Source organism: Bufo gargarizans, chromosome 6 (assembly GCF_014858855.1).
Source record: "Bufo gargarizans isolate SCDJY-AF-19 chromosome 6, ASM1485885v1, whole genome shotgun sequence".
Lineage (NCBI taxonomy): Eukaryota > Metazoa > Chordata > Amphibia > Anura > Bufonidae > Bufo > Bufo gargarizans.
The window spans coordinates 251102908-251122426 of NC_058085.1; the positions used below are offsets into that span (position 1 = coordinate 251102908).

The 19519-nt window shown below is 42.8% G+C and overlaps 1 protein-coding gene across 1 annotated transcript; it reads left to right on the forward strand.

Moving 5' to 3' along the window:
• The first annotated feature begins 1643 nt into the window (after nt 1–1643).
• Nucleotides 1644–14584, forward strand: LOC122941320 (glutathione S-transferase P 2-like). The gene is made up of 7 exons (XM_044298448.1): nt 1644–1749; nt 1981–2016; nt 3408–3520; nt 8859–8946; nt 11882–11985; nt 14169–14276; nt 14353–14584. Coding segments are annotated over exons 1-7 (636 nt in total). The 5' UTR covers nt 1644–1748; the 3' UTR covers nt 14539–14584.
• The last annotated feature ends 4935 nt before the right edge of the window (nt 14585–19519 follow it).

Here is a 19519-nt window from a genome sequence, read left to right on the forward strand (position 1 = left end):
TGGTTACTTAGCAATAGTACAACAGTAGAAGATTCATACTTACCTGCTTGCTGCTGCGATGTCTGTGACCGGCCGGGAGCTGCTCCTACTGGTAAGTGACAGTTCTTTAGCAATGCGCCGCACAGACCTTTCACTTACCAGTAGGTGGAGCTCCCGGCCGGTCACAGACATCGCAGCAGCAAGCAGGTAAGTATGAATCTTCTACAATTGTACTATTGCTAAGTAACCATGGCAACCAGGGATGCAGTAGCTTCCTGGTTGCCATGGTTACCGATCGGAGCCCCAGCGATTAAACTGGGACTCCGATCGGAACTCCGCTGCCACCAATGATGGGGGGGGGGGGAGAGATGGGAGGCCGCACACTGCCACCAATGTTGTTACTGCTATAGAGGGGGGGGGGCGATGGTGGGCGCACAATGTGCCACCAACGATTTATTACAATAGAGGGAGGGGGGGCGATGGTGGGCGCACACTGTGCCACCAACGATTTATTACAATAGAGGGAGGGAGGGGGGGTGATGGTGGGCGCACACTGTGCCACCAACGATTTATAACAATAGAGGGAGGGGGGGGGCCCGATGGTGGGCGCACACTGTGCCACCAACGATATTCAAACTGGGGAGGGGGGGGGTCTGCCCTCTGCTGCCTGGCAGCCCTGATCTCTTACAGGGGGATATGATAGTACAATTAACCCCTTCAGGTGCGGCACCTGAGGAGTTAATTGTGCTGATCACGGCCCCCTGTAAGAGATCGGGTGCTGCCAGGCAGCAGGGGGCAGTCATGTACACAGTTTTTCAGTATATTCTAACCTGAAGCGTCCCCATCACCATGGGAACGCCTCTGTGTTAGAATATACTGTCGGAAATGAGTTTCACATGTAGCTCATATCCGACAGTATATTCTAACGTAGAGGCGTTCCCATGGTGATGGGGACGCTTCAAGTTATGTTCGGGTGTCCGCCTGGCCGTGCGGAGGCAAGCGGATCCGTCCAGACTTATAATGTAAGTCAATGGGGACGGATCCGTTTGAAGATGACACACTGTGGCTCAATTTTCAAACGGATCCGTCCCCTATTGACTTTCAATGTAAAGTCTGGACGGATCCGTCTGAGGCTATTTTCACACTTAGAAATGTTTTAACAATATAATGCAGACGGATCCGCTCTGAACGGAGCCACCGTCTGCATTATGAACACAAGTGTGAAAGTAAAGGGACTCCTGACTTTACATTGAAAGTCAATGGGGACGGATCCGTTTGCAATTGCACCATATTGTGTCAACGTCAAACGGATCCGTCCCCATTGACTTGCATTGTAATTCAGGACGGATCCGTTTGGCTCCGGACGGCCAGGCGGACGCCAAAACGACTTTTTTTTCATGTCCGTGGATCCTCCAAAAATCAAGGAAGACCCACGGACGAAAAAACGGTCACGGATCACGGACCCACGGACCCCGTTTTTGCGGACCGTGAAAAAAAACTGTTGTGTGCATGGGGCCTAAGTTGGAAAGTATGCCCTATTTGTCCTACAAACAAATGAAGGGGACGGAGGCTGTGTACAAAAAGATCTCATAAAGATGAAATTTTACTCTGTGCACTGATGCCCAAAGCAACCCTTGTCACGATTGGGTTAAACGGCGGACTCTCTGCAGCTTACATAACTGTGACTCAGCAGTTCTTTCCTATATAACAGTTGTGGTGAGGCGGAATGTATTCTTCACAGACACAGCCTGAGCGCTACTACTCACACAAGTAACTACAGCTCACTATACTAGTCTATTGCCGAGATTCCTTATAGACTTATGTATGTTTCCTTATAGTGCTGCTATATCGTGCTCTGTAGTAAAAGCTTTTTATTTGCCGCAATATATATATCACAGTTGCCTACGAAGGCTCTGCATGGATCGGATGTCTAACAATTGCATGTTTACCAGGCGGTTGATTCATATTGCTGTATGTTTAACCCTTACATCTTTCTTGCAGTGTCTGGATACACATTGACTTACTTTCCCATAAGAGGTAAATATAACCGGTCTACAACACACAAAAACTTTCTTGTATGAATGCTCTTTTCTGAGATGATGGATGCAAAACCGTTTTTTCGTGTAAGGGACACTTTCAAAATGTTATTGTTTCCGGGGGCCATGATAACAGGCAACTTTGCATTGTGAACAGAATCCCAGAATTGCAGTGAAGTCTGACACACAGGCAGAGGTGTAGAAATGTCATTTTATAGGCAAGCAGTGAGTGCGTATAAATCTGTTACACACTGCACTAGGAAAAAGATATGTTGCAGTAAATCTCCTCCACTGTATTTTGCCCAGAATGCTCCTATAATTTCTTTAATAGTGATAGCTTCAATGCCTGCATAACAGTATAAGCACCCAGTCACAGTGCCCCCATTACTTATTGTGTCCCGCTCCCATACTGAGTGCAAGTGACAGCTGTAGTGCTACACAAAGTGCCCTTCTTATTGTCACCAGCTACGGTACCCCTGTTAGTGTCACCAGCCATAGTGTCCCCTTACCATGTCCTGTTCCCGTTCTGGAAGTACAGGACCAGGAGGATCCTTGTGAGCACCCTCTGGTGATCCATGCTGCACATGTGCCAGTTATATCCTGGCTAATACTGTACCTTATGTTGAACCTGTGCAACTCACATGCTTGTATCACTTAGAAGGGGTTGTGCTAGTTGAGCATTCCAGTCCCACCTCTCTGGTCCTTCATGTTGGTCTATATTTAATTGGCTGCAGCAGTGATGTGCTGGTATACTCACATGACTTCTGCAGCCAGTCACTGGCCTCAGCAATATATGGCGGTGATTCAAGTAATTGTTGCAGCCAAGTAACCAGATCAGTATAGAGGACCAGGGGCGGACTGGGAACTTAAAGTGGCCCTGGAAAAAATACTAAAAGTGGCCCCGTTTTGTAGTCAGGTCCAAATTGATGGAAGGCATGGCCAGCAATACCATATTGTGGCACATTATACCACCCCAACAGAGCCAAATACCTCAGTCCATCGCAAAATACTGCCAGCAGCACAAAATACATCCTCAAACACTTCCACTGGCCGGCTGTGAGGAGGGCTCAGGCAGCCCCTTGGGCATCGGCCCACCGGGAAATTTCCCTGTAAGGTCTATGGTCATGGAGAAGTGATATGGCGTTAACATTGTCTAAAGTTTGGTATGAAGCTAACACCTTACTGAGGCCCAGTGACCTGTGAGTGAGAGTTAAAATCTTTTTAACTTGTGTTCTGGAATGTTCACCTAATAGTGCCACCTGAACTGCAACCACTAAGCTTGTGTACCTCATATGAGACCTGTAACCATCAACCAAAAGTAAATAATCTCTGCTTTTAACCAACACATTGCTGGCAGCAGTTATAATGCTCAACTCTTTGGTGTTTTCCTAGGGAGAGCGGAGGCAATACGACTGCTGCTTGGAGATCAAAATGTTTCTTGGACTGATGATGAGGTGCAGATGCAGGATTGGGCTGCAGGTATAAGAGATCTAAAGAAAAATGCGGTAAGAAAGGTCTTAAGCATGCTGCAAATGCAGAGAACCTGTGGTGTGTAACAGCGGTTTCTGAACGCCGAATTCCTCTACTCACCACCATGGGCCCAAGCTCCATGCTTGGGCGAGAACTGTCTCCCTGGCCACCTCCGTCATTGTCCGCGTCTGGCGGTGATCAGTTGCTGGTGTCTTCCCATTCTCCTCTGCGGTCCTGGGCTCTGTCCTTACAGACACCGTCATTACTAGAATCCGCTCCTATGGTTTCCTTCTAGCCCTGGGCACAGCATTCCTTCCAGCCTGTTCCCTGTAGCACCTTGTTAAGGGCTAGTACGTGTCACCTTCTGTGATTTAAGGGTTTTGCACATGTGACCTGTGTGAGTAATCCCAGCCATTATGCACCTATATAAGTGGTCCAGCCCCCTTCTCATGTGCCTGAGCGTCAAAGATTCTTGTTTCCTGCAAAGGTTGCTGTTGTTTGTGCCCATGTTCCTGCATTCCTGACCTATGCTTGGATTCTGGACTTCCTGTTTGATCCTTATTTGTCCTGTCTCGTCTCTCCTGTTGCTGATCTGTACATGAGCTGCCTGCCCTTAACCATTACTTATCCTTCGGTCCTGCACTGTTGCTCCTAGTTATGCCTGTTGACTGTGACAGTTCCTCTGGTACCTTGCTCTGGTCTACCTGGACCAGCTGCTTCATGTGTTTTGTGTCCACCTCAAGAGGTAACAACCTGGTAACCCCTCAGGAAAGCCTATTCTCACCATCAGGAGTACTGTGAAGAATGAGGGGTTCATTTAGACAATGTTGGTCACTTGGCACAGTAGGTTCACACTCGCTGGTTCATGACATGGTGTGTGTAGCAGATATCCAAGACTTCTGACACACTCTTAAATACATAGTTATGGCCTTAGATACGTACCAGAGCTAAGCCTTGTGTGTGAAAATAGAAGCAATTTTACTGCAAAGATATGGTATCAGAAACAAACCATGTATGTATGTAGGTGTGTGTGTGTGTGTGTGTGTATATATATATATATATATATATATATATATATACAGTGTATATAAGGCTGAAAAAGGACATTTGTCCTTCCAGTTCGGCCTGTTATCCTGCAAGTTGATCCAGAGGAAGGCAAAAAAAAACCAAAAAAAACTGAGGTAGAAGCCAATTTTCCCCACTTAAGGGGAAAGAAATTCCTTCCTGACTCCAATCAGAACCCCTCTCTAGTAGCTATAGCCTGTAATATTATTACACTCCAGAAATACATCCAGGCCCCTTTTGAATTCCTTTATTGTACTCACCATCACCACCTCCTCAGGCAGAGAGTTCCATAGTCTCACTGCTCTTACCGTAAAGAATCCTCTTCTTCTATGTTTGTGTAGAAACCTTCTTTCCTCTAGACCAGAGGATAATCCTTGTGTCATCTGACTAGTAATTTGTAAAGTGGCAGAAATGTTCTCATTATGTGCATCGTTGCCTCTTTTGATGCACCCCATAATCTTATTGGCCTTGGCAGCAGCAGCTGCCTGACACTGGTTTCTACAGTTAATTTTTGCTGACCACTAAAACTCCTAAGTTCTTTTCCATGTCAGTGTTAGGCCTCATGCACACAGCCGTTGCCCGGCTGTGTGGACTACAGTAGCTGTTTGCAGGCCGCAATATACAGGAACCGGCCGTGTGCACACCGTATCACTCAAGTGCTTCCGTGGGGTTTCTCTCTGTGCCTCCGCACCGGAAAAAAATAGAAAATGTTCTATTTTTTTTCAGTGCTGACGGATCATGGACCCATTCAAGTTGAATGGGTCTGGATCCGTCTGCGACAATCGCACGGATGGTGGCCGTGCATTCGGGACCACAAATTGCAGTCCCCAATGCACAAAATGGCCGGCACACAGTGTTTTAACATTTAGTATGTACTGGTGACTTGCATTATTCCTTCCCATGTGCAGAACCTTACATTTGTCAGTGTTAAACCTCATCTGCCTCTTCTCTGCCCAATTGATATTTTACTGTGCAAGGCTTCTACAAGATCATTAATAAATATATTGGACAGAGTAGGGCCCAATACTGATCCCTGTGGTACCTCACTAGTGACAGTGACCCAATCTGAGTATGTACCGTTAATAACCACTCTCTGTTTTCTATCACTGAGCCAGTTACTTACCTACAGTACATACACACATTTTCTCTCAGTCCAAGCACCCTCATTTTATGTACCAACCTTTTATGTGGCACAGTATCTGTCACGAACTTACCTGTCCGGGCTCCAGCGCCGACTCCTATCAGGTTTTGATCCAGGGACTCAGCGCTCAATTTAAATCCCCTTCTGGCAATACACCAGTGATAGTCTCAGACTCACTAGCTGTGTTCCTAGTTCCTGTTTGCGTATCTTGGATTACTTGTGTTCTGACCCTAGTCTTGTCCATTTGACCACTCTCTGTAATAAATATGTATATGAAAAATATAAAACTGATTTGGTAATCCTCTCCAAATATAGTGTATGCATTATTTGACGTAAGGAACACCAGGAGGACTCATCACCAGGATTCAACAAGAGTTATATAAAAAATGAATAATGCAATTTATTTTCGGTCTTCATAGAAGTTGTTTGCTTACAAGAATAGTTTAGGAAGTCTATTGTCCATATGTGAATATGAAAGTCCATAAAGTGTCATTGTTGAAGGGTAGGAACTTCCTTATCAGGCTCCATGTGTGTCTTCCATCTTCTTCAGCAGCAACCCCCAACAGAGTGAGAGTAAGAAGACCACCCCCTTGTCTGTCTCTGTCAGTCATTTATACCATAGATATAGGTGTGATTTACTAATGTATGTACCTCTACTTTGTCATATATGAAGACCTCAAATATAGGTCTTGACATTCCCATACAGACCTCCTTTGTGTATTACTATAGATGGTGTCAGTGTGTAGTGTAATAAGTCCTTTATATTAAATACCAATTAATATTATACCACATATTATTTAACACTCTGTCTAATGTATTTGTACTGAGCTTCTGGTTCTGATCTCGGCTTGGCTTTTTGACTACTTTCTGTCTCTCTATTTGGTACTTTGTTGCCCTGGTTCTGACCCATTTCTGTTCAACTCTGTCCTTTTGTCTTGTATTTGGCACTACATTTGCTAAGTGCCAATCCTGTGGAATGCTCTCTGTCAATATAGAGTCCTTAAAGGATAACTGTCACATTTAGACCATAATTTCAATTTTCATATTTATAGTTAATAATAACATGATATTCCAGAATCAGTTACTATTAGACTGACTTACCCCATATTTAATAAGATTCAGCCCTTAGCAACCAGTCTGCATAAAACTGCAATTTCTCTATTCAGTTAAGATAGCCGCCACTGCCCTCACCCTGAGGCTAATCCCGCCTGCCCTCACTAGCCAGTAACAATAGCCCCCCAAAAGTGTCAGTAACCACAGCCCTTCCCCCTAAAGGCTTAATCTCCTGCAGCACAAAGGGGTCCTCTTACCACATGTTGCTTTCATTTATACACTGAGCAGACAGCAGATCTCCCTTCCCTGCTCTGCGCTGCTTCAACTCTACTTCTCCAGCTCTGCTGAGTGAGGGAGCGTCTGCCAAGCGCAGGGACAGGGAGAAGTGCACACAGTCCAGGCAATGTTATCAGCTGCTGGGGAGGACCTGGCTCTAATCATTTACTTACAGTCCCTGGCTGTCTGTAATCTGACCTTGCATGCAGCCTGCTTCTGCGTCCTCCGTCCTTCTATAGACGGACCATGCCTAGCAACCTGATTTTAAGCAGAGGTAAAAGCAGGCAGTACAGGGAACAAAACTGTGGAATTAAGGGGTAATTGAATACACAGTGAAAAGTTGAACTAGGGCCACCAAGGAGATATTAATCACCACAATCCAATACTACCAAAAAAAATATATACATATACGACAGTTATCCTTTAAATATGAGAAAAAAAGGTCTATCTATGACATTACTTAATTCTCTTCTCTGGACCAGTGATTTATATATTTTCATCTTTTAAGATGCTACTGCACTTCTTCATGGGTCAGACAAGCCACTTTCAATGAGGAGTTTACTTTTACACTCTGCATTTCCTCAGTTCATCCTCCTCAGTGGATACAGTGTGGAAAAAAAATATTTCATAGATTTGCTTTCTGTTCATCACTCTTTACAGTTCCTCCTTCATCATTCTGCAAGGGGCCAACTTTTTACAATTTGCCGTATTTAATTGAAGGACATTTTGGGGTTGGTTTTACTCTCTGGCAATGAGCATCTATTTTTTGTCTTATTGTTTTTCAATGCTTCCTTTGTACCTTCTTGTTTTAGTGATTTAAATGCTTTCTTTTTGTCATTTATTGCCCACTTTACATTTCTATTTATCCACATTGTTTTTGTCTTGTCCCTTACCCTTATATTCCTATAAGGTATGTACCTCTCACAATTAGAGCTTGGTTGCATTTTTATTTTTAAGGACATTGTCCCAGTTAGTGAGGCTAATGGCTGGTCAAATTTAGCTTTTTTGAAGTTAGTTATTTTTGTGCCTCTGTAAAGAAACGGATGACAATTGGAAGCTTATTACTTAATGGTCATTATTTCCCAGGTGTCTCCCAAACTGCACATCTGTTGTTCAGGTCTATTGGTTAATACTATTGGTTAAGTCCAGTATGGCTGTCCCACTAGTTGGATCCTGAACCATTTGGGAAAGGTAATTTTCTTTGGTTATCGCTAAGAACCTGTTTCCTTTATGAGTTCTAGGTTTCAGTTTCCCAGTCTATATCTGGGTAGTTGAAGTCCCCCATACTAACGACCTCATTATGATTTGCTGTCTCGTGTATTTTGTTTAGTAGTAGATTTTCTGTGGACTCTGCTATATTAGATAGCTCATAACAAACTCTAATCGGTATTTATTATTGTTTTTGCAACCGTTTATTTCTACCCACAGTGACTCCACATGTGATGGGTCATCAGTTACAAAGAGTCAAATAAGCCCTTCAAAACTGTATAACACCTTTAGTTACTCCCCTGTTGGAGTAGCAAAATGTGTTATGGTTTTAGAAGCACGAAAGTAAGTTGGAAGGAGAAATATCATAGTGTATATGCCATATAAGAGACCAGTATTACAGTATATTTGCCACGTAGCAGCTTTTGGATTGGGCCCAGGAAACTCTAGTCATTGTGGGAAGGTGGTGATCCCAGGTATAACTTTCACACTGAGGCCCACAATAGGATGATGTCTTATCCCTCTAGCCTCTTGACAGTCATATCTTCCAGTTTTGTCTACATGGACCCCATACATGGTATTCCTTCGTTTTATGTAATATGTCTCACAATTCTTTGTGGATTTTTTCTCAGGTCTTTGGGCAAATTCCTCGTTTTCAGGATGGAGACTTTATTCTGTATCAGAGTTGCACCATCCTGCGATACCTGGCACGCAAATATGGTGAGGCTTCATTATAATATATAATATTTTACTGACATTCACACCTTATATCACACTGTGGAAATTCTGAAGAGCACCTGGGACATTTCTGTGTCAGATAAAGTTAAGGAATGGCCTTAAAATGTACCCTGTTACGCTAGGGCTCTTTTGGTTAAGAATGGGCCCATTGATTTCAAAATGGCCAGAAATAGGATATCCTATATCTTGACAGCCACTATTCACTGGCCATAAAAAATAATAATAATAATAATACAGGGAGTGCAGAATTATTAGGCAAATGAGTATTTTGACCACATCATCCTCTTTATGCATGTTGTCTTACTCCAAGCTGTATAGGCTCGAAAGCCTACTACCAATTAAGCATATTAGGTGATGTGCATCTCTGTAATGAGAAGGGGTGTGGTCTAATGACATCAACACCCTATATCAGGTGTGCATAATTATTAGGCAACTTCCTTTCCTTTGGCAAAATGGGTCAAAAGAAGGACTTGACAGGCTCAGAAAAGTCAAAAATAGTGAGATATCTTGCAGAGGGATGCAGCACTCTTAAAATTGCAAAGCTTCTGAAGCGTGATCATCGAACAATCAAGCGTTTCATTCAAAATAGTCAACAGGGTCGCAAGAAGCGGGTGGAAAAACCAAGGCGCAAAATAACTGCCCATGAACTGAGAAAAGTCAAGCGTGCAGCTTCCAAGATGCCACTTGCCACCAGTTTGGCCATATTTCAGAGCTGCAACATCACTGGAGTGCCCAAAAGCACAAGGTGTGCAATACTCAGAGACATGGCCAAGGTAAGAAAGGCTGAAAGACGACCACCACTGAACAAAACACACAAGCTGAAACGTCAAGACTGGGCCAAGAAATATCTCAAGATTTTTCTAAGGTTTTATGGACTGATGAAATGAGAGTGAGTCTTGATGGGCCAGATGGATGGGCCCGTGGCTGGATTGGTAAAGGGCAGAGAGCTCCAGTCTGACTCAGATGCCAGCAAGGTGGAGGTGGAGTACTGGTTTGGGCTGGTATCATCAAAGATGAGCTTGTGGGGCCTTTTCGGGTTGAGGATGGAGTCAAGCTCAACTCCCAGTCCTACTGCCAGTTTCTGGAAGACACCTTATTCAAACAGTGGTACAGGAAGAAGTCTGCATCCTTCAAGAAAAACATGATTTTCATGCAGGACAATGCTCCATCACACGCGTCCAAGTACTCCACAGCGTGGCTGGCAAGAAAGGGTATAAAAGAAGAAAATCTAATGACATGGCCTCCTTGTTCACCTGATCTGAACCCCATTGAGAACCTGTGGTCCATCATCAAATGTGAGATTTACAAGGAGGGAAAACAGTACACCTCTCTGAACAGTGTCTGGGAGGCTGTGGTTGCTGCTGCACGCAATGTTGATGGTGAACAGATCAAAACACTGACAGAATCCATTGATGGCAGGCTTTTCAGTGTCCTTGCAAAGAAAGGTGGCTATATTGGTCACTGATTTTTTATTTTTATTTTTTTTTGAATGTCAGAAATGTATATTTGTGAATGTTGAGATGTTATATTGGTTTCACTGGTAAAAATAAATAATTTAAATGGGTATATATTTGTTTTTTGTTAAGTTGCCTAATAATTATGCACAGTAATAGTCACCTGCACACACAGATATCCCCCTAAAATAGCTAAAACTAAAAACAAACTAAAAACTACTTCCAAAAATATTCAGCTTTGATATTAATGAGTTTTTTGGGTTCATTGAGAACATGGTTGTTGTTCAATAATAAAATTAATCCTCAAAAATACAACTTGCCTAATAATTCTGCACTCCCTGTAATAATCCCATAGACTACAATAGCTCATATGTGTCAGGTTTGAAGTTAACTTTATATTTGGTGGAATATATATAACTGGCTTAGTTGCCATTAGTCACCAGTCAGAGCTGAAAAATAAAAGGTGGAATCTGATTGGTTGCTATGGGTAACTAAGCCAGTTCTACTTTACACCCCTATTTGATAAATCCCCCCCTATGTCTTTAGGCCAGCTTCATGTAGTACAGTTTTGATACCGTTTCAAAATGTTTTTATTTTGGGTAAGAGTCACGATCACATGGAGGTGTGGTGCTGTGCTTGGGATGTGGTCATCTACTGCCAAGTAGCACGTGGCCCTACGAGCTGCAGCTGCATCCTTTTAACTAGTTACCACCACATTGCTTCATCTGTCTCCATTGTTAAGGGCCGTGCAGTTTTGTAGGTAACTGTGCAGCCAGAGTAATGAAGGCGGCCGCATCCCAAGCACTACATGGCCACTCAACATGTTTGTACCTTTAGGCAAAATGTTACTCACAAATGTAGAAATGTATCACCTTTAGGCCTGTTATGGGTCCTTGCAGGAATTATATATAGTGCCAATGTGAGATTAGAAGAACCTTCCTGCCTTAGAAATTGCCATCTTCACACAGTAATTGGGTATAGTTTGGGTATTGAGTGCTTTTTTGCCTTAAAAATCAGAAGAGTATTCTAAAAGAAGTAGCTTAGGTGATTTCATATACACATTTTTCAAACACAAAACACTGCAGTTTTTAAGCCAAAAGTAGAAGGGGATCCAGCAGGAAGGAGAAGTACAAGCCCTTCCTGTATATTTCCCATTCTTTTAGAATCCACTCTTTGCTTTGGTTGAAAAAGGTGCATTAAAAAGCACCAAAAACTTAGTGATTTCAATCTAAAAAATGACAAATACTGAAAACCTGATGTTTTAAAACAACACAGAAAAAATAGCAGAATAATGCGCGTGAAGTAAAAAGCTAATTTACGTAACAATTGATTTGATGAATCCCGGTGACCCCCACTGTCTGTAATTAGGTCTATGCGGGTTCTATAATTTTTGAAAGTGTGACTAGAACTCAATGGTATGTTCATACATATGCAGTAAGACTCATCTGTTTTGTGTCTTTCAGGTCTCAGTGGCAGCAATGAACGAGAAATAGCAATCATCGAAATGATGAATGATGGAGTAGAGGATCTGAGACTGAAATACTACAAATTTATCTTCTGGGATAATGTATGTATGATGTCCTAAGTGAAATCGCAAACATATTACCAAGCCTGCTATGGACCCATATTACATAGTTAGAAAAGTTAAGAAAAGACACAGGTCCATCAAGTTCAACCTTTCTCATATCAGTTATACAACATTAAATTAATAACCCCCAATGTCCATTTGCTATTAGATAAGCATCTAGCCCTTTTATAAATGCTGACCTAGAATCTACCATTACTACCACTTGGGGTAGGGCATTCTACAGTTTCACTGCTCTTCCTGTAAAGAACTCTTTCCTGTATTGATGTCTAAATCGCCTTTCCTCTACACATAATGAATGTCCCTTCGTCCTTTGTCTTTAAAATTAATACATCATGTACCAGTTATTTGCACTGACCACACATGTATTAGTACAGAACATTCCTCCAAGTATATACCAAGGGCCATGGAGGTTCAATCTCATGGATTCAATAGAAAGGACCAATGTGACTCTATAATTCATATGTCATCTGCAGTATCTATGCTTGTGCAGCGAGCCCCTGAGGAGCCGGTGCAGTGGATGGGAGTGGTAGTGGCCCTGATGAGATGTTGTTTCATGGTGTATTCCCTCAGGCCATCCTTCTTTGGGGTTCAGTGCAGTGAAAAGGTGGGGTGAAGGAATCAGGCATATAAGAACAACAAACATTTTTCTTTACTGAGTGCAAAGGATGAGTTACAGTACATCCAGCTGTCACCTGTACAAGGTGCAATGTCTCTATTCTCAGATCATAAGGTATGGTAGCAGGCAAAATAGCAGACAATACTGCAGGTTATTCCTTCTCTCTCTCTCTCTTGATTTTCCATCACTATGGCTATGAACTGGCACTTGTGGGTGTCCGATAAATGCAGGCTTTTAAATTTGCTTGAGCTGGGCTATGGTCATGGGTGTCTTAACATGTTTTCCCTGACCTGCAACTGGGTCTGTAAAGCTGTAGTTACTGATCCCCCTGCTCACTGTAGTGCCATAGCTCCAAAGAATATCCAGTCTTGGACCTTCAATCTCCCCAGAGCAGTGTTTTTCACAGTTGAGCTGATTCTGTGGCACTTAAGACTCTTGAAGCACTCCTTACTAGCCTAGCTAGCTCTGACTCCTCCTGGCAGGAAATCAGACCAGCCTACTGCTATCAAAAGGGGGGATGAATGGAATGGTTAGTCCCATTCTGAATGCCAACCATAACTTATCTGTTGGTGTATATAACATTACAATATAAAGTGTAAAAAAAACTTTTTTTATTGGAAAAGGAAGATAAGCTGCTGACAGACACATATGGCAAAGGATTAAACACTTAAAAAAACTAAAAACAAAAAAAACTATGCTGTTTGTATATTCTAATATATCTTTATGGAGAGCACCTTAAACAGCGTGAGGAGTCTTATAGGCCATGCAATGCTCTTCTGGAATCCTGGAAAGAGGGTATGCAAATGAGCTATTAGCAAACTCTCCCTCTAATACTACCAGATTTAAGGTAGCAATTCTATAACTTAACTTTACACCTTTTAAAAGGCCTTGACACATGACTTGGATAGTGATTAACCTCTGACTACAGCATGATATCGCAAAACCTACTAATTCTCATCAGAGGGCTCCTCTCCGTGGTGCAGGCTCTGGGCTCCTCTCAGAAGTTTTTTTCCCCTCGTGGATTCAAAAGGAGTCTGACAGAAAACAATTTGTGCCCAGTTCCAATGGACTCCTATAGTTCAAAGACACCATATTACAGTATATGGATCTATAAAGACTCCATATGCCTCCATACATGTTCAGTGCACAGGTCAGTACCATATGCATGAAGAAGTACGTTAAAATGCTTCTGCCCCTCCAACCAGTTGCATTTATACTTCAAGTGAGCAATAGACATGTGGGCCTATTGTTTGCCCTATTATAGTCTGCATACACATCAAAATCCTACGTGCACTTTACAGAATTATAGCTTTTACAATCGCCATTTGTATGGAGCCATAGTACAACATCCATAGAAGCCTATTAGGCCAGGACATGTTCCACTTAATGCCATAAATATGGAGCTATTCTTTCCTAGATGCATTAGCGGTAGGGGAGGAAGAGCTCCATAATACAGCGCCATATAATGTATCATACAGCAGCACACGGATACATGTGGCTACTTCGTTTTGGTAGCGACCTACAAACTACCTTCCATGTCTTCCAGGAGGCAAACAAGGAAAAATTTCTGGAAGAACTGGCCACCCAACTAGGGTATTTTGAAAGGATCCTTTCCAATAATGCCAATGGAACAAAATTCCTGGTGGGAGATAAGGTAAGTATAGTCATATGACCAATATATGTACATTTTCCATAGTAGAGTACTCTCAATAGTTTTTTTTTCCCCATAGATCTCGTATGCCGACTACAATTTCCTGGATACTCTACAATGCGTTCTTGACTTATCCCCACCATGCTTGTCTGGATTCCCACTACTGTCAGGCTATGTTGAACGGCTGCTAAAAAGACCAAAGCTGAGTGAATATTTGAAGTCTGAAGGTCGTAAGAGGCGTCCTATCATCCCCAAGCGCACATGAACAGAAATTGTCGTCTGTTCTGCATTAAAATTTCTTTTTAAGTATATTTAGTCTGGATTAATCATTTTTAGTTATTTAGATGTGACTACATAGTAAAATATCCACCTGAAATCTCTAAATGTATAATAATAGGCCAAGAACTTACCTACAGAGTGGTAACTACCTGTGCTAGATTGCCCTATCCAGAGGAAATTGGTCTTATAGTCACTGGAAGTGTGTGGTGGGGGGGGGGGGGGGGGGAATACACTAATCCATCTGGCCTGGATGGAAAACATTGCTATTGGGGCCCCTCTTTCTCCTGTGTACAGTCACTAAAGGTCCGCTCCACTCCTATGATATTGGCGCGATTAAAAGGGTTAAATACTCTTCCAAAGCTCACGCTCAGGCTACAAAATGAGCATAATACATACCCCAAACAGTCCACATACTCAGAAACTCGGATACTATCATTACTTACAAAGCTTACCTACTGGTATCAACTGCGCAATAGCATGTAAACAGGTAACATCACAACTTTTACTATGGAGATACTTATAGGTTCTTTAAGGCAACAAGGCAAAACTTGTAAAGTTCTAGACATTAACACACAGAGGAACAGGGCTGACAAGTTTCACTAATATAGAAAAAAGGGTTTACATGAATTATGCAAAAATACACTTCTCAAGATTGAAGCTGTAACACCAAGGCACAAGTGGATTCAGTGCAACAAATCTGTCCTGTGTGTCAGATGCCTGTCCCATCCTGAATGCTGCTCCTATGACATGGATCCCCGCATTATAATGATCTAGAAAGCTATCCAATCTCAACTCTAATGAACTGTACTCAGATAATGCCGTCAGCACAAATCATCAGAGTTCAGGTCAGGCAGGGACACACAGCATTATTATAATGCCATGGGAGCAGCATTCAGAACGTGAAACACCTCTGATGCACAGAGCGCATTTCTCGAATATGCTCGTGTGAAACTGGCCCAAGAAGGGCGAGCCATAAGGTGACGCAAATCGAGGCAGTAGCAGATGTCGCGAAGATCTGCAAATGATCAAATGTTCAAGAACCGGGCTCCAATCTTTGGCATGTGGGAAGGACATAAAGGCCAGATAGAAAGCGTTTTTTTAACCACATGAAACCTCAAAAACCAGATCAAGTTCTGTGAAATGATTTTTCAGTGCCTCCTGATCATCAACATGCCAGTCATTGCCACTTGTCGCAAACTGAGACCTTGCTTTATCACTCTGGCAGGTCACTATGGACCTATGCTGAGATGTCACCACTGTTCAACTTTGTTTGTCCTGTTGATTGGGAGAACAATGAGGAACTAGAATGACAGCAAAAGGTGCACAAAGGTGAACCTATGCACAGATTGATCGTCTGATTAGAAGAATGGCACGTAGTCATTAGAGATGGCCTTGTGGCTCGCCCGGCGGTCGTTTCGTGGCGAACTTTCCGTGTTATATGTGAGCATATGGCAATATTCGCTCCCGCATTATTCTTTTACATTGTGAAGAACTTTGACCCATGACACATCCATCAGGTGGTACAGGACAGCCAATTGAGACGTTTCAGCACATGGACATACCCCCTACTTTATGAATAAACCTGATCTGGCCACCATTTTACATTCAGTCTTTTGCCAGTGTAGGGAGAGGTTGCTTTGTGAAGCAGGGACAGACTGTTAGGGACACCAAACGCTAGCTAATAGGGCCACAAATGTCTTTTTAAGGACTGGTATAGGTGTGCTATCGATAGGTGTGATACAGAGGGGTGTAATACACTTATAATATACTTTTATAATGAGTCAAAAACACATAGATAGATCTATATAGTGATCACCTGGAAGTCAGGGGCTTACTAGGGCCATTTTTATATAGGGTAAGGTTCCGGGCGGGGTCGCTCTTATCAGGGCAGGTGCTCTGTGGTTAGGCTATCAGGGCCAGAATAGCACCCCCCCTGTAGGGCAATATCAGGGACAGTTCTTTGCCCACCCTGTCCTTCAATACCATATCATCATCTAGCCCAGGGATAGATGTTTTTTGCTTTCAACTGGTGTGATATACCAGTTGCCCCTGCAAAAAGTGATTGAAGCAGGGGTGTTATATACCAATAATATACTTTCTATATTGTGCATTTAGGTAGCACAACAGGACACATTTAAGAGAATTTCCCTTTAAGATGCATAAAAATGTCCCCTGATTAAGATGCTTATTTTTTGTTGGAATTTTTGTCATTGATCCCCCTCTGGTATGTCACTGTCCATGTTGTGGGACTATTTGTGCACTTCTACTAAGTATTTGGCGGCTGCAAATATGAGCTGAAGGTTTTTCAGGTTCGCCTACCATTAAAGTGAATGGAGCCCGCCACGAACTTTCGGTTTGCAAACACTTGATCGCGTTCGCGAACCGTCCCGGCCGATGTTCGTCCATCACTCGCAGTGAACCCTTCTATACTGCAATTGAAACTGGACATCAAATACCAAGCCTAGGGCAGCGAACAGTGACTATACAAACCATCAGAAGGCATTTGTACAACATTGGGCTACGAGCCAGACATACAGCCACAGGTGTTCCATTGAACTCACACCACTGCTCTTAAAAGCTATCATGGTACAAAGCAAGACGGCAATAAAGGCTGGAAGGGAGGTCTATCCTCTTCAGTAATGAGTCCCGCTTTTGTCCCAGGCGCAATGATAGCTGGAGATTGGTCTGAAGATACCTTCACAAAGAAATGTCACAACAGTCCTACTCCCAGGATTATAGTGTGGGGTGGCATAATGTATGGTAATCGGACCTCTCTAGCCATCATTTCAGGTAGACTAACCTTACTGATAGCATGCTAAGGTGTGTAAGTGCATGTATTTCTGCACGTGGCACTCATACTTGATACTGAATAAATCGAGATGTTTTAAATAATTTGTTTTCATTTTTTATCATTTGCATCTGAATGTTTGGATTTTTTATCCTGTATGAATCATACAAAATGGAGGCCACTATTTTACAGTTCAGAAGTCTTCTACCAAAAGGAGGGAAGTTTTTTCCCGTTTTTTAACTGTAAGAAATCCCACTGTGCAGTATGTTTCAACCGGGCTGTTTGTTACCACCAGCTATCATGAGTTACCCGTAGCCATATATGTTGCTGTCACTTGCCTGCTCTGCAGTTTCCCAACCATCTGGAGGTTGGCGCTTAGTTGAACACAGCCAATATTCTTACTTTCGTTTTCAGGTTTTCTTCACAAATAGCCATAACTTCTTTTACTTTTCCGTAACAAGTTGGGACAAGTTGTATTTTTAATGGTACAATTTAATTTACCCTATCATGCATTGAAAAATGGGGAATTTTTTTTTTGGGGGGGGAGATATTTATTATTTAGCCATTGTTTATCGGGTTTTGTTTATATAGTGTTCCTTATGTGTTTTACATGGCATGACGAATGTATTCTGGGGGTCATTTTGATGCCAACTGATACCAAACTTAAATAGGCAGGGACAACAGAAGTAGGCAGGATTAACAATATCATAGTTCAGCACAAAATACTGCCACAGCAGAACCAAATACCACAGTGCAGCACAAAATACTGCAAACTGCGCCACAGTATTCGACTGCATCACTGTCCCGAGGTTGACGACATAGTTAATTCAGCAGGGCACCTGCGGCTGTAAAGTGCAGGAAACTGGAGGAAGTTTTTAATTAAGATAGGATTTTTTTTTGTAAAACAGGCAGTAACAGTTAACACTTAGAATAGAGGAAAGTAATATTCAACAAATAACTCTGGGTTAACCCTGTCTTTGACCGCAAGCTTGTGTAACGAGAGTCTCGCTCTCCCTATCACGTCTTATCTCAGGGTATGGCAATGGATAATGTCTCTTAAACAACAACTGAGACACTGGGAGCTGATTCTAAAATGACAGTGTGCCTAAAAACTTAAACCACATATATTCCCTGTCCTGGGGAATGCTAGGCTCACCCTTTGCTGCCTGCACGTGCGTCTCACTATGGCCCACTAGGTCCTCTCAGGACTCCCTGTAAGCCCCCTTTCACACGACCGTATTGCTTTTTCAGCATTTTGTGGTCTGTTTTTCACGGATCCGTCGTTTCATTTTTTGTTTCCGTTGTGTTTCCATTCTGTTTTTCCGTTCCATTTCTCCGTATATGGCATATACAGTATACAGTAATTACATAGAAAAAATTGGGCTGGGCATAAAATTTTCAATGGGTGGCTCCGCAAAAACGGAACGAATATAGAAGACATACGGAGTACATTCTGTATGTGTTTTTTGCTGACCCATTGACTTAAATGGAGCCACAGAACGTGATTTGCAGGCAATAATAGGACATGTTCTATCTTTCAACGGAACGGAAATACAGAAACGGAATGCATACAGAGTACATTCCGTTTTTTTGCAGATTCATTGAAATGAATGGTTCCATATATGGACCGTATACGGAACGCAAAAATCGGCCCCCAAAAACGGTTGTGTGAAAGAGGCCTTAATCTGCGGTGTGCACTCCACAGTTCACCCTCCGGCCTCTGTCCCTGTCGGTAAACCAGCCTTGGAATCTTCTATTCTGGCTTTCCGCCAAGTCTATGGCCTGCTTTATGGCCACAAAGGGCCTGTGCTGCTGACTCTGCTATCTGATCCTACATAGGGACAACTACTGCAAACTTTATAAAGCAAGTACTTAAAGGGGTATTCTCATCTTCCCTTTTTATACTTACCTTCCTTGAGCGCGACGTTCACTTCCTGGATTCTTCTCCCGGCCGGGCCGCGCTTGCGCAAAAGACTGAAGATTTTCTCTGACTTATTCCTGGCCTGTATAGTACAGAGCCGGCGTGCGCGTTCGCGGCTCTGTACTATACTGCCCAGGAAGGAGTCATCATGGCCCATGCGCGGCAGGGTGCGCGTTCATTACATTGAGAAGCCCGGACGGGAGAGAATCTTCAGTCTACCCCTTTAAATCCTCTCAGAGATTCCTACACTGTCAGGTA